This window comes from Centropristis striata, chromosome 3 (assembly GCF_030273125.1).
Source record: "Centropristis striata isolate RG_2023a ecotype Rhode Island chromosome 3, C.striata_1.0, whole genome shotgun sequence".
Taxonomy (NCBI): Eukaryota; Metazoa; Chordata; class Actinopteri; order Perciformes; family Serranidae; genus Centropristis; species Centropristis striata.
This window is the reverse complement of record NC_081519.1, coordinates 7,059,961-7,074,554: the sequence shown is the minus strand read 5'-3', so window position 1 is coordinate 7,074,554 and position 14,594 is coordinate 7,059,961. Positions and strand designations below refer to the sequence as shown.

The window sequence follows — 14,594 nt, the reverse complement described above, 5'->3', positions numbered from 1 at the left end:
TTCTTCTGCCTGTGTGAGAGGGAGTTTTTTTTTTTCTCTGATGAAAATGCTGCAGTGCTCTTGAAGTGAAGCGAGTTTCTGTTTGATTTGGTCTGAGATAGGCTGTTTTCTGACTTCATTCACCGGGCAGTGGCGTAACAATGAGTTTCAGTAGTGGGCTACAGGCTACCTGATTACCATATTCATTGCAGGGCTTTAATTAATCTGACAAATGCAGAGGTAAAAGCTGCAGTCCCTCAGCTTCAGCGGCGCAGCCAAAGCTCGCCTGAAAACAGGGAGATAAAAGGAGTGCGGCGTGGCTCCTGGCCTTATCTGCTTTGTGTTCCAATCAGCCCCATTATTAATCATCGACATTAATTAGAGCCATTAATCACGATTCAGAATAGATGTGTCCGTGTTTGGAGGGTGGAACAGGGATAGCGCTGGAGCGTTTCGACAGGCGACACACCTCTCGAACGCTCAAATATATTCGACTGGAGTGTGCTACTTTTTATGATCAGCTGCGAACACGCGGACGGTTGTACTCTAACATTTCCTGTCACTGAAAACAAATGTGGCTTGTAAAATGAAAGTTTTCCCTAATGTTCTAGTCAAGTGGAGTCCTTCAGTTAAATGAAAACAAGGTGCACTTGTGATAGCTGGGGACAAATTCATTAATTTTATGTCAAATGAATCAATAAATAAATGGATAATTTTGTGAAAACTCACAAATACTCAAGAGCCTTGTCACTTAATCAGTAAAGTGAAAAATAATTAGTTGTTCTGCTCTGTGATACATTATTTCAGTGGAATATGAAGAAGATGTGTGTTTGCACAGCATTCCTATTAACCCACTGACGCCTAAAACGCCTGTAAAACCTCTGGGCGATTTTAAAATAAGCCCCTAAAACCTGAAGTTTTTCTGGAAATTCAACAGAAGTGTCAACGCTTCTACTAAATAATAGATTTTTCAGCCTCTGTAGCAGATAGAAATGAAATTCAAAAAGTATTTGAGAGCTTATAGAAATACTACAAAACAACGTATCTGCTTTTCAGGCTTCAATGGGTTAAACAGGCAGTCACGGATACAGAGAGGTTTTCTGTGCAGAAACTTACATCATTCAGGATTGTGAACGCTTCGGCCAGAGCGTCTCCCAACAGCCCGATCCCTTTGGCAAACAGCTTGTCCAGATGTTCACGGAAATGCTGACAGATAACAAGAAAGTTGGAAAAGAGAGGTTTTAAACATTAATCACGCAAATTCAACCTGATACGATCCAGGTATATTCATTCATTAGACGTCAGTTTGACATCAACTTACATCTTTATTGGTTCTGTCGGCTCGGACCAACGTGCCATTCAAACAAGGCTCCACATAGTGGATCTCCTGATTATACTGTAAAAGGGTAAATAACATTTAGAAAGATAGGTATATTTTCATGGAAGACTGACTCCAGTTGTCTGAAATGCTTAACGGAAAGTAAAAACTATTTTGTTGAGAAAATAGACAGCAAAAGACTGAGATTACAGAGAAATAAGACAAAGGGAGAGATAAACATATAAACCAACAAAGAAAAATAAACAGACACAAACAAAGAAAGTTTTTACTAAAACTTACTGCAATAATGTTGAAGAAGTCGTCATCTCCAAGTGTGTCTAATATGGAGGAGACAGTCTGCCTGGCGATAGTCAGCCTCAGTCCTTTCATGCTTCCACTGACATCCACTAAGATAACAACGTCCTTTGGAGACGTTGCTGCCTGAATGTACCTGAAATATGGAGTTATATCATACATTTTGTTGCAGAATATGAAAAAGAAATCTACACCAGGAGAAGTTTATTTTTCCTGGTAGAGGCTTACCACTTTCTGTTTCTACAGTCAAAGCCGATGACACCATGTTCATCTGGATGCCACTTTACTCCTGTGAAGCATATCAGGGAGTCAAGAGACAGAAAATAACATTTTACAGAGGATAAATACACCATGAATGCAGTCTGTTGCATTTTTTGGGGGGCATTTGGGACATTTCTCACATACACAAAATCAACACAATATGCAGTGTGCATTCGACACAATCAATTATGAATAATATGTTAGTACGTGATTTCAAACATAAACACCTAAAGTTTTCTCCCACTGATATCCAAACACACATCACTTCCTGATCATGCTCTCCAAGCTGCTCTGGCAGCTCTAAAGACCCACAAATGGATTTAAACGCCAGCTGGTCGTCCAATGTCTCATTTGATCGGGTGAACTTTAGTGAAAGCGAGTGATGTCCAAATGAAGCTTCATGAACCACTAGATGGTGCTCTTGTTAAAAGGACAGGGCTAAAGCTAGGACAATTCAGTGAGCAGAGAGCGCCATCTAGTGGGCTCAGAAAATAAATAAAATGGTTCATGAAGCTTCATTTGACCATCACTAGTATAGTGTGTTTGTGTGCGTGCATGACTAAATGCGTGTGTGTGCATGTTTGTGTATGTATACTTACAGATATGTATTTGGGGGAGGGAGGGGTGGGTTTTGTCATTTTTATTGTTTGTTTTTATTCTTATTTTTTTGTAAAGCACTTTGTGTTGCATTTTTATGTATGAAAAGCGCTATATAAATAAAGTTTGATTTGATTTGACTAGTAAACACCCCTGAGTGCAGGTCATGAGACATTTGGAAGTGTTTTACAGGAAAATATTTATTTTATAAAGTTATTCATTTTATAAACGTCTAATGTTTTGTATATGAAATCTTAATCTGCAAGGTAAATGTAGGAAGTGAAATATTTCCCTATTAAAATCCAGAGTAATAGCATAAAACAGCATAAAATGTAAGTACTAAAGGAAAGAAACTGGTACTTGAAAATGGTTCTTCAGTAAGGTACTTGGGTAAATATACCTAATTATTTTCCATCACTGCCTACAGTGTAATCTACATGTTTAGGGCTCTGTCTATCTATTAATGTTTTCACTCTTTAGTTATTTCATATCACTATGACAAAAATCAGAAGCCAGGAAGAGTTCAGTAAAGCGGGATTTCAAATAAAATTTAAATAATGAATATATTAGTAAAAGGCTAAAACTTTTTTTCATGAATGGCTCTTAATACATTAAACACACAGAGTCCATATCTACATCAGAATATCATCAGTTGTGTCTCGTCTCTGTAGCGTCTCTCCAGCGCTGCAGCGAGACCACCGCCTGTTTCATTATATTTCAACGGTCTGATAAGTTCGGTTGGATCCAGCAGCCACGCACTGTTCCTCAGTATGACTGTCTACCCACACCGGCAAATTCTGATTAATTACAGTCTGTATATGTGCATCCTCTCTGATGGTCTGTAAAATTACAACATTAGCCAAATTACCCCTTTAGTAATTCTAAATCATTTGTTCTGATCCGTTTTTTTTCTCACGCGCTGACGGCTGATGGCTCCCTTGAGACAAGCCTTTCTTTTCCCACACACACACACACACACACACACACACACAGCACACACACAGCACACACACAGCACACACACACACACACACACACACACACACACACACACACACAGGGACAGACGATAGGACGGCCAACAGACTGACAGTGTGATGGGACTCACCAGGGTACTGCCTGAAGAAACCCTTGGCGCTCCCGAAGTACTGCCAGATGAGTGTTGGGTCTCTTTCAAAATTATCTACAAAGACTTTATTCAGAGCCTCGGACCAGTAAACTCCGTTCACTATGTCAGGATCTGAGGGAGGAGGATGTGGGCAAAGACACAGAGGGAAGAGAGGGAGAGAGACAAGTAAATTAAATGCTGATAATAGTAATCACCCTGCTCACCATTACTGAGTGCACAGTTGACCTTTGTCCCTTATTGACCCCCCTGAAGGAGATACAAAGCCTGTGACAAAATCATCCCCTCCCCTCCTCCTGCTGGACGAGCCTCCCTTTGTGCTGTGAACAGAGAGTTATGGGGAGTCCATTATAGCCAAACAAAAGCAGCCCCAGTGATACTCAGGGAGAGGTGACACACACAAGAAGCGCCTGAACAGCTAGCATATGACAAACACCCCCCCCCCCCCTCTGCACTCTTTCCAGTCCACTCCTCCAGACTTTCCCTTTATGTCTCGACGGCTATCGATCCCCAGACTCCCTTTCACACAGCCTGTGACACTGATACAGCTTCAGCTACCATTTCTCACTTTCTTTCCTCCCTCCCTCCTCTCCTCCCCGTTCATCAGCTCACAAATAACGCTCAGATTATGTGCAGGCTGTGGGCTGAGCTCTCACCTTTGTTGTACATGTTGGTGGGCACCTGCACCACGCTGAGGCTCAGGTTGACGGACAGGTTATTGAAATGGTCGTTGGGCTCCAGGAGGAACTCTCCTCCCAGATCCACGTTATTGCCCTCCTCGTCCACTTCATTGATCAGCACGGCGTTGAAGTACTCATACTGGAGAAAAGAGTGAATACGGCAAATGTCCGTATTAATACTTAAAGGATCGGTTCACATTTTTAAAAGCATCTTAGGTAGAGGGCAGATCTCTGCCAGGCGTATCTCTCCACCTTCCCAAACAAAGAGAAGTTAAATCACAATCAACTGTCATTTGTGAGAAGAGGGTGAATACCTGGATAGAGGTGCTCTTTGGTGGATTCTGAGTTGGCCAAATTACTGGAGATGTTTGTACAGATTCAAAAAATATGGTAAATCTAAATTAATTGGTACAATTGGATGGTAATAAGAGCTGCTTTGTTATTTTCCTTGTTTTTTGAATGGAGTTTTGTGGAAACAGACACCAACAGAGAGCAGGAAGGTAAAGGACTTTCCAGTTTTTGAGCAACAAAAAAGGCCAAATTGTGGCCTTGCAGACCGGGTAAGTTTTGTTTTAAGGCTAGTTTAAAAATGAATTTTGCTATGTGATTTGTGCAAAAGTGCCCTTCTGCTGGCAGGTTAGGAAGAGTGAAGAGTAAGTTAATGTCTGAAAAAAGTTAATAACTGGGTTTTCAAAACTGCAACCACACAAGGTTTTTGTGCCTGCAGTCATAAATGTACACAAAAAATATATTATGCTTATTGATCCAGTAATATGCAAGATTAGGCGTATAGACAGACATACAGAGACACAGATATATGCCGGAACTGAGTGCATGATCTCCTTCCAGCTCCAGAGATAACAATAATCACATGCCAACATGTCTATTGAAAACACTTTTTTCTTGCTGTTATCATTTCTCCTGTCGATACCAGCCATCAAGAGATCCCTTCCTAATGGGATTTTAATGTCAAGAAATACACAGTGGAAAAAGTGCACGCTAAAGTTGAACTAAAGTCTGAGTTCCAAAGTTACAGTCTTTAAAAAATTCTCTCTTTGCGTTTCCCCTGACAGTGTTGCTGCAGCAGAGATGATAATAGAAAGATGAAAATCTGGCCATCCAGTATGGACAGGAAGAACCATTACAGCAACCTAAATGTGTTTCAGTCCCATACATGGATGTAACTATCTACAAGTTTAAGAGTAAGAAATACCAAACTAAGGCACAGAACAATATAAACCAATCCTTTCAGGGGTTGGGAAAAAATCTCTACACACAGCCGGACTATAGATACTAGGTGCTGGACAGAAGAACATTTAAAAAATGGAGAAATAGAGTCCACACACTAGATAATGCTCCCATGAACATTTATCTATTTTTACTACCAAAATGACGTTTCAAGCATCATTAGTCAGGCAGAGAATTAAGACACAGACACACCTTCAAATACCTGCCAGGACAGATCACCTGACATGCCTTAAATATGCAAAAAAAAAAAAAAAAAAGAGCAAATGTCACAATAACAAAAAAAGTAAGATGATAAAATAGGGTGTAAACCATTAAAGTATTTCATTACATTATTTTCTTATTAACAAATGCGATTGTGTGCAGATTTTTGGTGGATTTCTGTTCAGTAAATGCAGTTTTTAATGTTCCCAGTGTGTCAGAATGTGCTAAAACCACAGCTGTTGTAATTGTCACTGATGTCTAAAAAGGACCTGGATGTGCTATGGGGACTTCATGACTGCCAGTGAAAAGTCTGGCCTTCCTAAAGTGAAACCCAACAGTTTGCCTGTCCCGTCCTTCACTGCCCGCTGAAGAAAGACTACCTCATCCTGTTTGAGCGGCCTCTCTGTGGCCTGTGGTCCTTATTGTCTGCACTGAGAGAGAGAGAGAGAGAGAGAGAGAGAGAGAGAGAGAGAGAGAGAGAGAGAGAGAGAGAGAGAGAGATGGGTGATGGACTCTACAGCATCACACTCGGGGGAGGCCGCGCGGGCATCACCATCAAGCAGCCCCTGACAGCTCATACCACGCCTGAGCAGCTCTCTGACGAGCTGCGGCAGGGCGGGGGGAGTGGATGTGGCGGTGGGGTGCTGCTGCAGAGGGGGAGCAGCAGGGGAGAGAAACGTGCACCCTCAGCAGAACTGATAGTGCTGTAGAGAGGCACGTTAAGCACCAGGGTTATTACTGTAGAGCAGGCCATGGGACACTGCAGCTCTCCGAGACGCCCCACTGACTCTTACACCACTGCAGTTAGCTGGAGGCCCACTGCAGAGATCTGTCCTCCATTACACACCGCCGGGCCCGACTGTGCACCCACACTCTGAGATCTGGAGATGGTGGCTCTCGATAAGCTTTATTTTATACAGAGCAGGCCCTGCTCTTACTGCCGTTCTTTATAACTAACAGCTTCGTGGAGTCAAAAATTCGTTCAGAAACACCTCGATATGATGTTACGGATCACATCGCTGAACGGGATGATGTGTTGTTTAAAAAGTAAGTTACAGTAATATGTGAGCAATAAGAACATTTAGCTTATGAACAAAATAAAATGCACACTTTATTATATTAATCATTTAGAGCAATTCTGTAGCATCATTTTGTGGCATTGTTGTTGGGACAACTCAGTTTTTATGGTTCTTAGAAACTACCGTGATAAAAGCAGCCAGCAGAAAAATAAATTAATGTAGATTTTAACATTTATCAAAGATCCTTCTCTTACTTTCTTTTTTATTTTCTCATGAAAGAAAAATGAAACAGTCAGTAAACAATTACACATTATATTTTTTTACTTTTAACTTAAGCTTCTGATATTTCAGGGAAAATCACAAAAGCAGAACCTGAGGCTGTTAACTTCACAAGGTTTTGACAAAAAAAAAAAGATTAAACAAAGTTTTAATGTGCACAAACTCTTAATGAAAGCTGTTTAAACTGTTTAATTATTTCTAAAATGGTCCTGATTTACAAACCATATTAGAGGCTTTTTCTTGGCTCACATAAATGGTATAAAGTGAAAGGAAAAGCAGAATAAAATGGTTCCTGAGGTAAGAGTCAGGTTTCTATTCTGCATCAGGCCTGATCTGCACACCCTTGAACTGCGGACTGCGCTCGGGTCAATGCAAACACCCGACTGTCCTGACACGAAGCAGCTGAGATAAGAGCAGTCGGCTTATCTCATTGTGGTCAGTGAAATGGTGCGTGAAAAATGTGCAGTGTCAGGGGAGGCGAGGCTGGCTAAATGATGCCACAAGGAGTAATATCATGACATCACATCATTATCGCAGGTGGATATTGAATTTTCCTTATTATTTTTTATGGCCTTTGAGATGAAATGTCTCTGATAGGCCTGCACTGTACGTCAACCGCCTGAATACAATTATTCAAATGGCTTTAACTTATGAAAGGTATACAGGATTTTTTTTCACATTATTTAAAAAAATCTGTATATATATATATATATATATATATATATATAGAGAGAGAGAGAGAGAGAGAGAGAGAGAGAGAGAGAGGTTTGTCTATAGCAATTTAAAAAGAAAAGAAAATGTAAAATCATAAAACTATCAACTCTACAACTTTACAGAAATATTATTAAATATTTCAGCAAAAACATATGAAATCATCACATAAAATCATCACTGATGTTTTTATATATTTCTGGAGTCCATAAATATAATATTCATTGTGGTTTAGTGAAAATATAAACCAAGTTTTCCTGCAGAAGTAACTGCCCAAATATAATTAAATAAAAGATGTATAATGAAAACAAGTGCACACATGCATAAATCTCAATAATGTGTTTTTGTAAGCTATCTAAGCTATTAAGAGGGGCAAATCCATATTGCAGCTGTATTCAAGACTGTATAATATTTTCAAGGATTACACTAAAAGCAAATCTTTTTTCTTTTACTATTAGTTAAAAATAGCAGTCATATTTTTTTTGAAAATCTCTAACAGGAACAATCTGCCTGTCTTGTTCTGGCTGTGTGAACAGCAGAGAAACGTGCAGGGAACAGGCCGACTGTAAATGTATTCCTATGATGTAAATGCTACTATTAACTGTAAAGTGCTGCCGTTATTTCAGTGTTTTGTTGCTCGAGTGGGTTTTCCAATCTAAAGCCATGAAAGTGAAACAATGCACCGGGCAAAAGAGTTTCATTTATCTTTGTCCACTGGACAGAGAGAGAGAGAGAGAGAGAGAGAGAGAGAGAGAGAGAGAGAGAGAGAGAGAGAGTAATAAAGGACAGAAATACTGCATTCCCTCTGCAGACTCTGAGGAAGCTCTGTGCGCGCTGGAAATCCGCAATGAGTGCCGCTAAATAATGTGCTGAACAGAGTCTGAGCACATGAGCACATCCTGTGAAATACGATTAAAATTAAAAGCGATGCAGGCCGACTTCTGTCTCACATTTCGCTCTCTGCTTTACCACACAGACTGAGAGCAAATACTCCCGAGGAATGTTACGACTTTAATTGAAATTCAGCCTTTAATTCTGCACGCAACACCAGATCTCCTACACATACTGTCTTACAGTTCCTCAGTTACCGTAGTGAACTTAAAGGCGCCGCAGCAGCAGCAGCAGCACAGGCCCGCTTCTGCTCTACGATTACCCTTAAAAAACAGTTATTATGAGTTATGACAGCACGGAGCTGCAGCCTTCAATATGTTCGCCATTGCTTATCAAAGAAGCTTTATGTATCAAACCGCTGACAGGACATCAGTGTGAAGGACGATACCAACGCAATTAAAGACTTATAGGGGCCTATTACCCTTCTTTCACCTTGCAGCCGCTCCTCCCTAGCCCGGTCCAACTAAAAATGATTCATCCCGTTATAACACAATGACACATTACATTTTTAATAATTATGTCCCTTTTTTCTTTTCTTTTGTCCGGGACAAAGCTCACCTGTAGGTCGGGCTTTTCTTCGTGCTGATGGTGCGCTTCTTCTGCTGCCTCCACCAGCCGCTGAGAGGAGGAAAAACATGGGTTAACAAGAGTTGATCTAATACATATATTGTAATATGTTTAAACAAAAATATAAACGACCGAATTTGTATATAAAACATGCATACTTGCGTTGGGAAATATAAAATAATCTTCCACAAACTTTTCCAAAAGCTCCCAGTACATCTATTAATTCCCAGAGGTTTTTCTGCTGTTTGCACATTACTCTGCCTATTATTTATAAAACCTCAACAAAATGTCTTTCCATTGAAGAGGAACATGATCGAGGACCACTGTCAGGTTTCAGACTAATCTTTGGATGAACTCCATGTCCAGCTTTTGCTTTAAATCAAACGCAGTATTGAACGAGGTCTCTCCCATTTTTTTGGCAAGCCTTGCTGTATTTTTTAAGGGGCAACAATATGCATAAAATCTGGGGCACTACTGTGGAGTGCAGCTGGGGAATGATTGATGGAGGAGATTTCACGCCGTGTATACCAAAGCAGCGATACAGCTCCTGTAATAACTGGATCCTGTGAAAATGTGCTTGGCTGTGTGTTTCCGGGGGAAACGCCACCTAAACGTTACAGTCACCCTCGCCTTCGGAGCCAAGCAGGTAATTAACATCTGTCACACGTGTCAAAATAACTGCTATATAAACACAACCGAGGCGGTGCCGGTGACCAAATTCAATTGACCTCACGGTGAGATCTCATGTCGTCAGCAGTTGGCAAACAAAAATAATAAAAAAACACCATGAGTGAAATAAATATAATGTTTTCTGATTTATAATAGAGAATATTATAATATTGTGAAATGTACACGCAGACACCCGACCTCCACCGCTTCATTGAGGTCATTTTTAAACTCGCTTTTCAATTTGGAGCAAAGTGATGACGTCATCAGATTTGGATTTATCGCACCTGAGCTGGTGCTGGCTTTTTTTTTTTTTAAACAGACAAATTTGTGCCTTGTATTTTGTAATTTTCTCATGTCTCTGTTTTTTTTAAACACACTGGTATTTTGATGCGTCTCAGGGAATCAAATCATGTTTATTAAATTAAGCGCTTCCCTCTGTGTGTAATTTATAGGCCGGACTGTCATGAATTGTCGCACACATGGGATCAGGCGGCAGGAGATAAACGTTATCATTTCCCAGCAGTCCCTGCGAGCTGCGGCATTAAACTGGTTACAAGCTCCTGTGTGCAGAGGTCGCAGACAGGCTGCTGCTGTGAGACTGACAACAGCTCAGGCCTGGACTGTAATAAATTACATGCAAGACTGTATTCCAGACGGACCTTTTACATTAACATATAATACAGAATTGGTCTTTGAACATTATACAGCAGTCTGCTTTTCCAAGTGACTTATCTGCTCAATTTAGCGACTGTATGAAAATTAGGTCTTTTGTGTAATACTTCCCCTATAATAATTAATATTTTCTTTGAACCCTTTATGCAACATTGCACCTTTCCCCCTAATATCCTAAAACAGTGTTCTCATATTCAACTTTCATTTTAGCAACTGGGGTATACCCACAGACTCCAGGCATATATTTTCTGTCATAACTTTCAGGTGCTTTGTTCTATTGTTGCATTTTTTTAATGACTTTATCAATCAATTGGCCACTAATGACTTCACATAATTTTCTGGATTAATTAATATTTTTTAAGAATACCAATATATTGGTTTCCTTTGGGGTCCCAGTCAAATGCACCCAGTTCTGCCTAAGCAGCTTTAACTGATTATTATATTATTATTTATTCAGTTCATGTTTGCCATGGGTCCTAATTGAAAGTATTTACCCCCACTTATCAGGGGGGTAGGGGGCAGACACACATGCAGCAGAGACATTTCCTTATGTGGTCTGTCTGTTTTCATTTTACATGATATGTAAATTTTATGTTAATTCACTTCTGAAATTAAATGAAAAAAATCTTTTTTTCACCCCTTCAGATGACATTAATTACATAACTGATTCAATCTCAAAGCAGTATTAGTTAACATTATCCTTTAACAGTGGTTTATTCTAAGGGGTCCCCAGAGACCCAAGTTGGTTCGTCCTGTTTGCTCAATATGTTGGTAGGATGAGGGTTAAACCTCAAAATGTTCACAAAAGTCATCAAAGACTGAGTGACTCCAGAAATAGAAATTAGAATAATAGAATAAAATGTTTTTTTAAATGAACATATTTATTTCTATTTAACATTGTACCTACCCTCGTTGCTTCTGCCTTTCTCAGGAACATTTCCTCCATCTTCACTGCCAGGTTTTTCACCAGTTTCACTCCGTCAATTTCTTCCACTCTAACTGACTTTTCAGGTTCTTTATATTTCTGAAAACAACCAGACACAAAAGTATGGCATTGACAGAAAGGATGACTGTAAATGGCTGCTTCAGAAAAAAAATTTGCATTGTACGTTTCTGCAAACCACAGACATGATGACTTAAAAAGTTTTTCTGCACCCTTTAGCTTTAGCACTAGTGGAGATTTTATTTAACCCAAACCCTGATTCTTTTTTCTAACCCTGCAGTTTTGTTGCTTTAACATAACCATGTAGTTTTCATGTTTTCTCCCTAAAAACTTTACTACCACTGCGGGAAGGAATGAGAATTTGTTTCAGCAGTGCAACACAGTTGTGGTTGGCAGAAACATACAATCACAACATTTATTCTGGCGACATTCTGGCAAACTTTAGCTCTTGTGGGTGATTAACCCATTAGGAGTGTCTTCAATGTCCACTTAATAAGACATGAAGAAACAATAAGATACTAATCTTCTGTGTGTTCCGCAACATTTTAGTGCACTATTGTTTCGCCGCATTGTACTCCAGAGAGGTGGGGAATTGTTAAACAAGGCTTATAAGCCTTCACATGTTGGCTGACAAGCTGCATGCAGCCAGCCTCAGATGAACGGTTGATAAAACCCTCCCTGCAACACAGAGTGATTGATAGTCTTTATCCTGTCTCAGTCATTGGCTGCACATGCTGCTTCTTACTCTCTGATTGGCTGGAGATGGCCATGTTGGGTGGCCGGGAGGGGGACGGGGCTGGATCTGAAGGCTATGCATGGTAAGAGGGTAATTGAAATGGAGTCAAAGCACAGGAGAAAGATAATAACGTGTCAAGCTTGGGCGATTCTGGGTAATGAACTACACCTCACATAATGCTGATTCTGCTGGATGCGCAGGACCTCCAGTGATACAGAACAAAGCCCGCCACAGCTCGGAGGAATAAAACATTACATAATCCCACACCTGCCTGGCACACACACACACACGCACAAACAAACACACACACACGCTAAATAAAAACAAAAAAAACGCATCCTCTCACGCTGTCCAGTCAGCTACATCACACACACTTCCAAAAACCTTATCTAAAAATAAACACGGGCGGCGTTAGGCTCGTAGCACACATCCAAACACATTACACATTGTGTGGACAGGACGCACACTAAAACACACACACCCCAGTACATGAGGCGACAAATTACCTACTGAAAGGAAGAGTGTGGGCTCGCAGTGGAGCAGAACAGTTCATTTCACGCCTGTCCTCCTCGCCTCAGCACCCCGAGTCCCCCAGTCACCCCTCCTCCTCCCTCACACTCCTCCAGTCATCAAGAGGAGGTTAAGCCCCATCCATCAAAAGCACTGATCATGATTATTGATTAGAGTAATGACCAACGCAGGAGTGAGGCCGCGAGCCTGAAGAGCCCCAGTGTTTCCTCCTTTTGCAGAAATCTTAGCGAAATCGGGTAATTCACCATAAAAGCATCTAATGATCAGCCTTAATGACCAACCCCTAACGACCCGTCAGTTCCCTCACAGCTCGCTGCTTTGTGCTGACTGGCTCGGCACAGCTCTCTCCAGACATGCCTCCATGAACAGGAACGCGAACAAAGTGCTTACATACACACAAAAAACAGGGAACAAATCTGCAGGGCATATTGCAAAAATGTTTTTGTTCAAAGATGGGAAAGCATATTTGGGGAACAAATGGAAGGAAAGTGCTTCAGCTTCCACCACACGTCTGAACTTTAACTCTTAACTTATATTAAAGAACTGTCACCTCAGGGCAAGGAGGTCCAAGGTTTGGACCCATGAGTCGCTTTCTGAATGCAGTTTGAATGCTCTCCCCATGTTTGCGTCCACTTGCTCTGGTCCCTCCGCCTTCCTCCCATCCTCCAGGACATGCAGCGTTTTTTTGATTAATCCTGCTGCTGCCCTTGACCGAGGAGCTGGTCTCAGAACTGGAGTTTGTCCCCGGACGCGGTGCCGTGATAGCCCACAGCTCCTAAAATAGTGAGGATGGGTCAAATGTAGAGGATTAACAAGCGTGACTCATGTAGTCACTTAACCTACAGGAACAAAGTAAAAGTTGTTACAGACACACAGATCACAGTGTCCCAGCTGAAAACACTCTATACTGGATATGGATATAATGGATATGCAGTCCTGTAATAAATACCACTCTTTATTTTTACTCTTTATTCATTTCAGTTGTCAGAGAGGTGTGGATTACATTCTGGTGTTATTTCTGAGGCTGAAGTGTTCTTTAACTGAAATGCGTCATTAAAAGGTTTCTCCAACATTTTTGCCCTTGTAAAATGTTATTGCCACAGTCTGTAATTAGGGCTTCGACTAAAATTCTTAGTTGACTAACTGATATGATTTTGCTGACTAATTAATTAGTTGATTTAATCAAGAAAATCGGTAACACTGAGAACCTTCATAAAGAATAATGCAAAAACACAACTTTAAATTTTGTGAACAAGTCATTTAGCATGAAAAAGGCATTTAAAAAAAAAAATCATAATTACCAATTAGTCAACTCTTGTGTGTCCATTGTTAATGTATGTATGTATGTATCCGAGTTTTTGTTCTACCCACAGAACTTCATTTTATATTCCAGTGCAGATCTCTCAGAGTTTCAATATACTTAATATGTCAGGCTGCATTTTGGGGAAGCATGTATGAAATAATGCATAATATTTCTAGAACGTTTACTTTTGATGTAATGATGGAGCCATGAAAAATGGTGTACAGTGCGGTGCGCGAATATTCCACATGGCTAAAGTTATACATATACATAAAAAAAAAAACTGTAACAGAGAGTAGATATTTTTTTCTAAATGTAAGACTTCTAAAATTTGAGGATAACTAAGGCTTGTGCAGTCTATGTGCATGTTTTTACCGTTCAGTCGTCTGTATTTTCTTTTTCCTTTCTTTTGTTTTGTAAAGTGAAAACTTCTTTTCTTATTTAGAAGAAATTAAGGACTAAAATAAAGGTTGTTTAGGATTAGCTTTAAGGCCTTTTAAAATGTCATAAGACATGAATGTAAAGTATTTACAATGAGTAACCTTTTACGC

General features: G+C 40.2%; 1 protein-coding gene across 2 annotated transcripts in view; it reads right to left on the bottom strand.

Annotated features, from left to right (window-relative positions):
• Positions 1-14,594, bottom strand: part of LOC131968346 (voltage-dependent calcium channel subunit alpha-2/delta-3-like) — a 38,753-nt gene that overhangs the window by 21,221 nt on the left and 2,938 nt on the right. For both annotated transcript variants that reach the window (XR_009394032.1, XM_059329179.1), the window contains exons 3-11: positions 13,294-13,518; positions 11,441-11,557; positions 9,184-9,243; positions 4,253-4,415; positions 3,579-3,710; positions 1,841-1,901; positions 1,598-1,748; positions 1,301-1,375; positions 1,096-1,185 (exon numbers count right to left, since the gene is read on the bottom strand). Coding sequence is in view for 1 of the 2 variants with exons in the window: in XM_059329179.1 (XP_059185162.1) it covers positions 1,096-1,185; positions 1,301-1,375; positions 1,598-1,748; positions 1,841-1,901; positions 3,579-3,710; positions 4,253-4,415; positions 9,184-9,243; positions 11,441-11,557; positions 13,294-13,518 (1,074 nt within the window). In the remaining variant the exon portion in view is untranslated. The remainder of the gene's footprint in view (positions 1-1,095; positions 1,186-1,300; positions 1,376-1,597; positions 1,749-1,840; positions 1,902-3,578; positions 3,711-4,252; positions 4,416-9,183; positions 9,244-11,440; positions 11,558-13,293; positions 13,519-14,594) is intronic.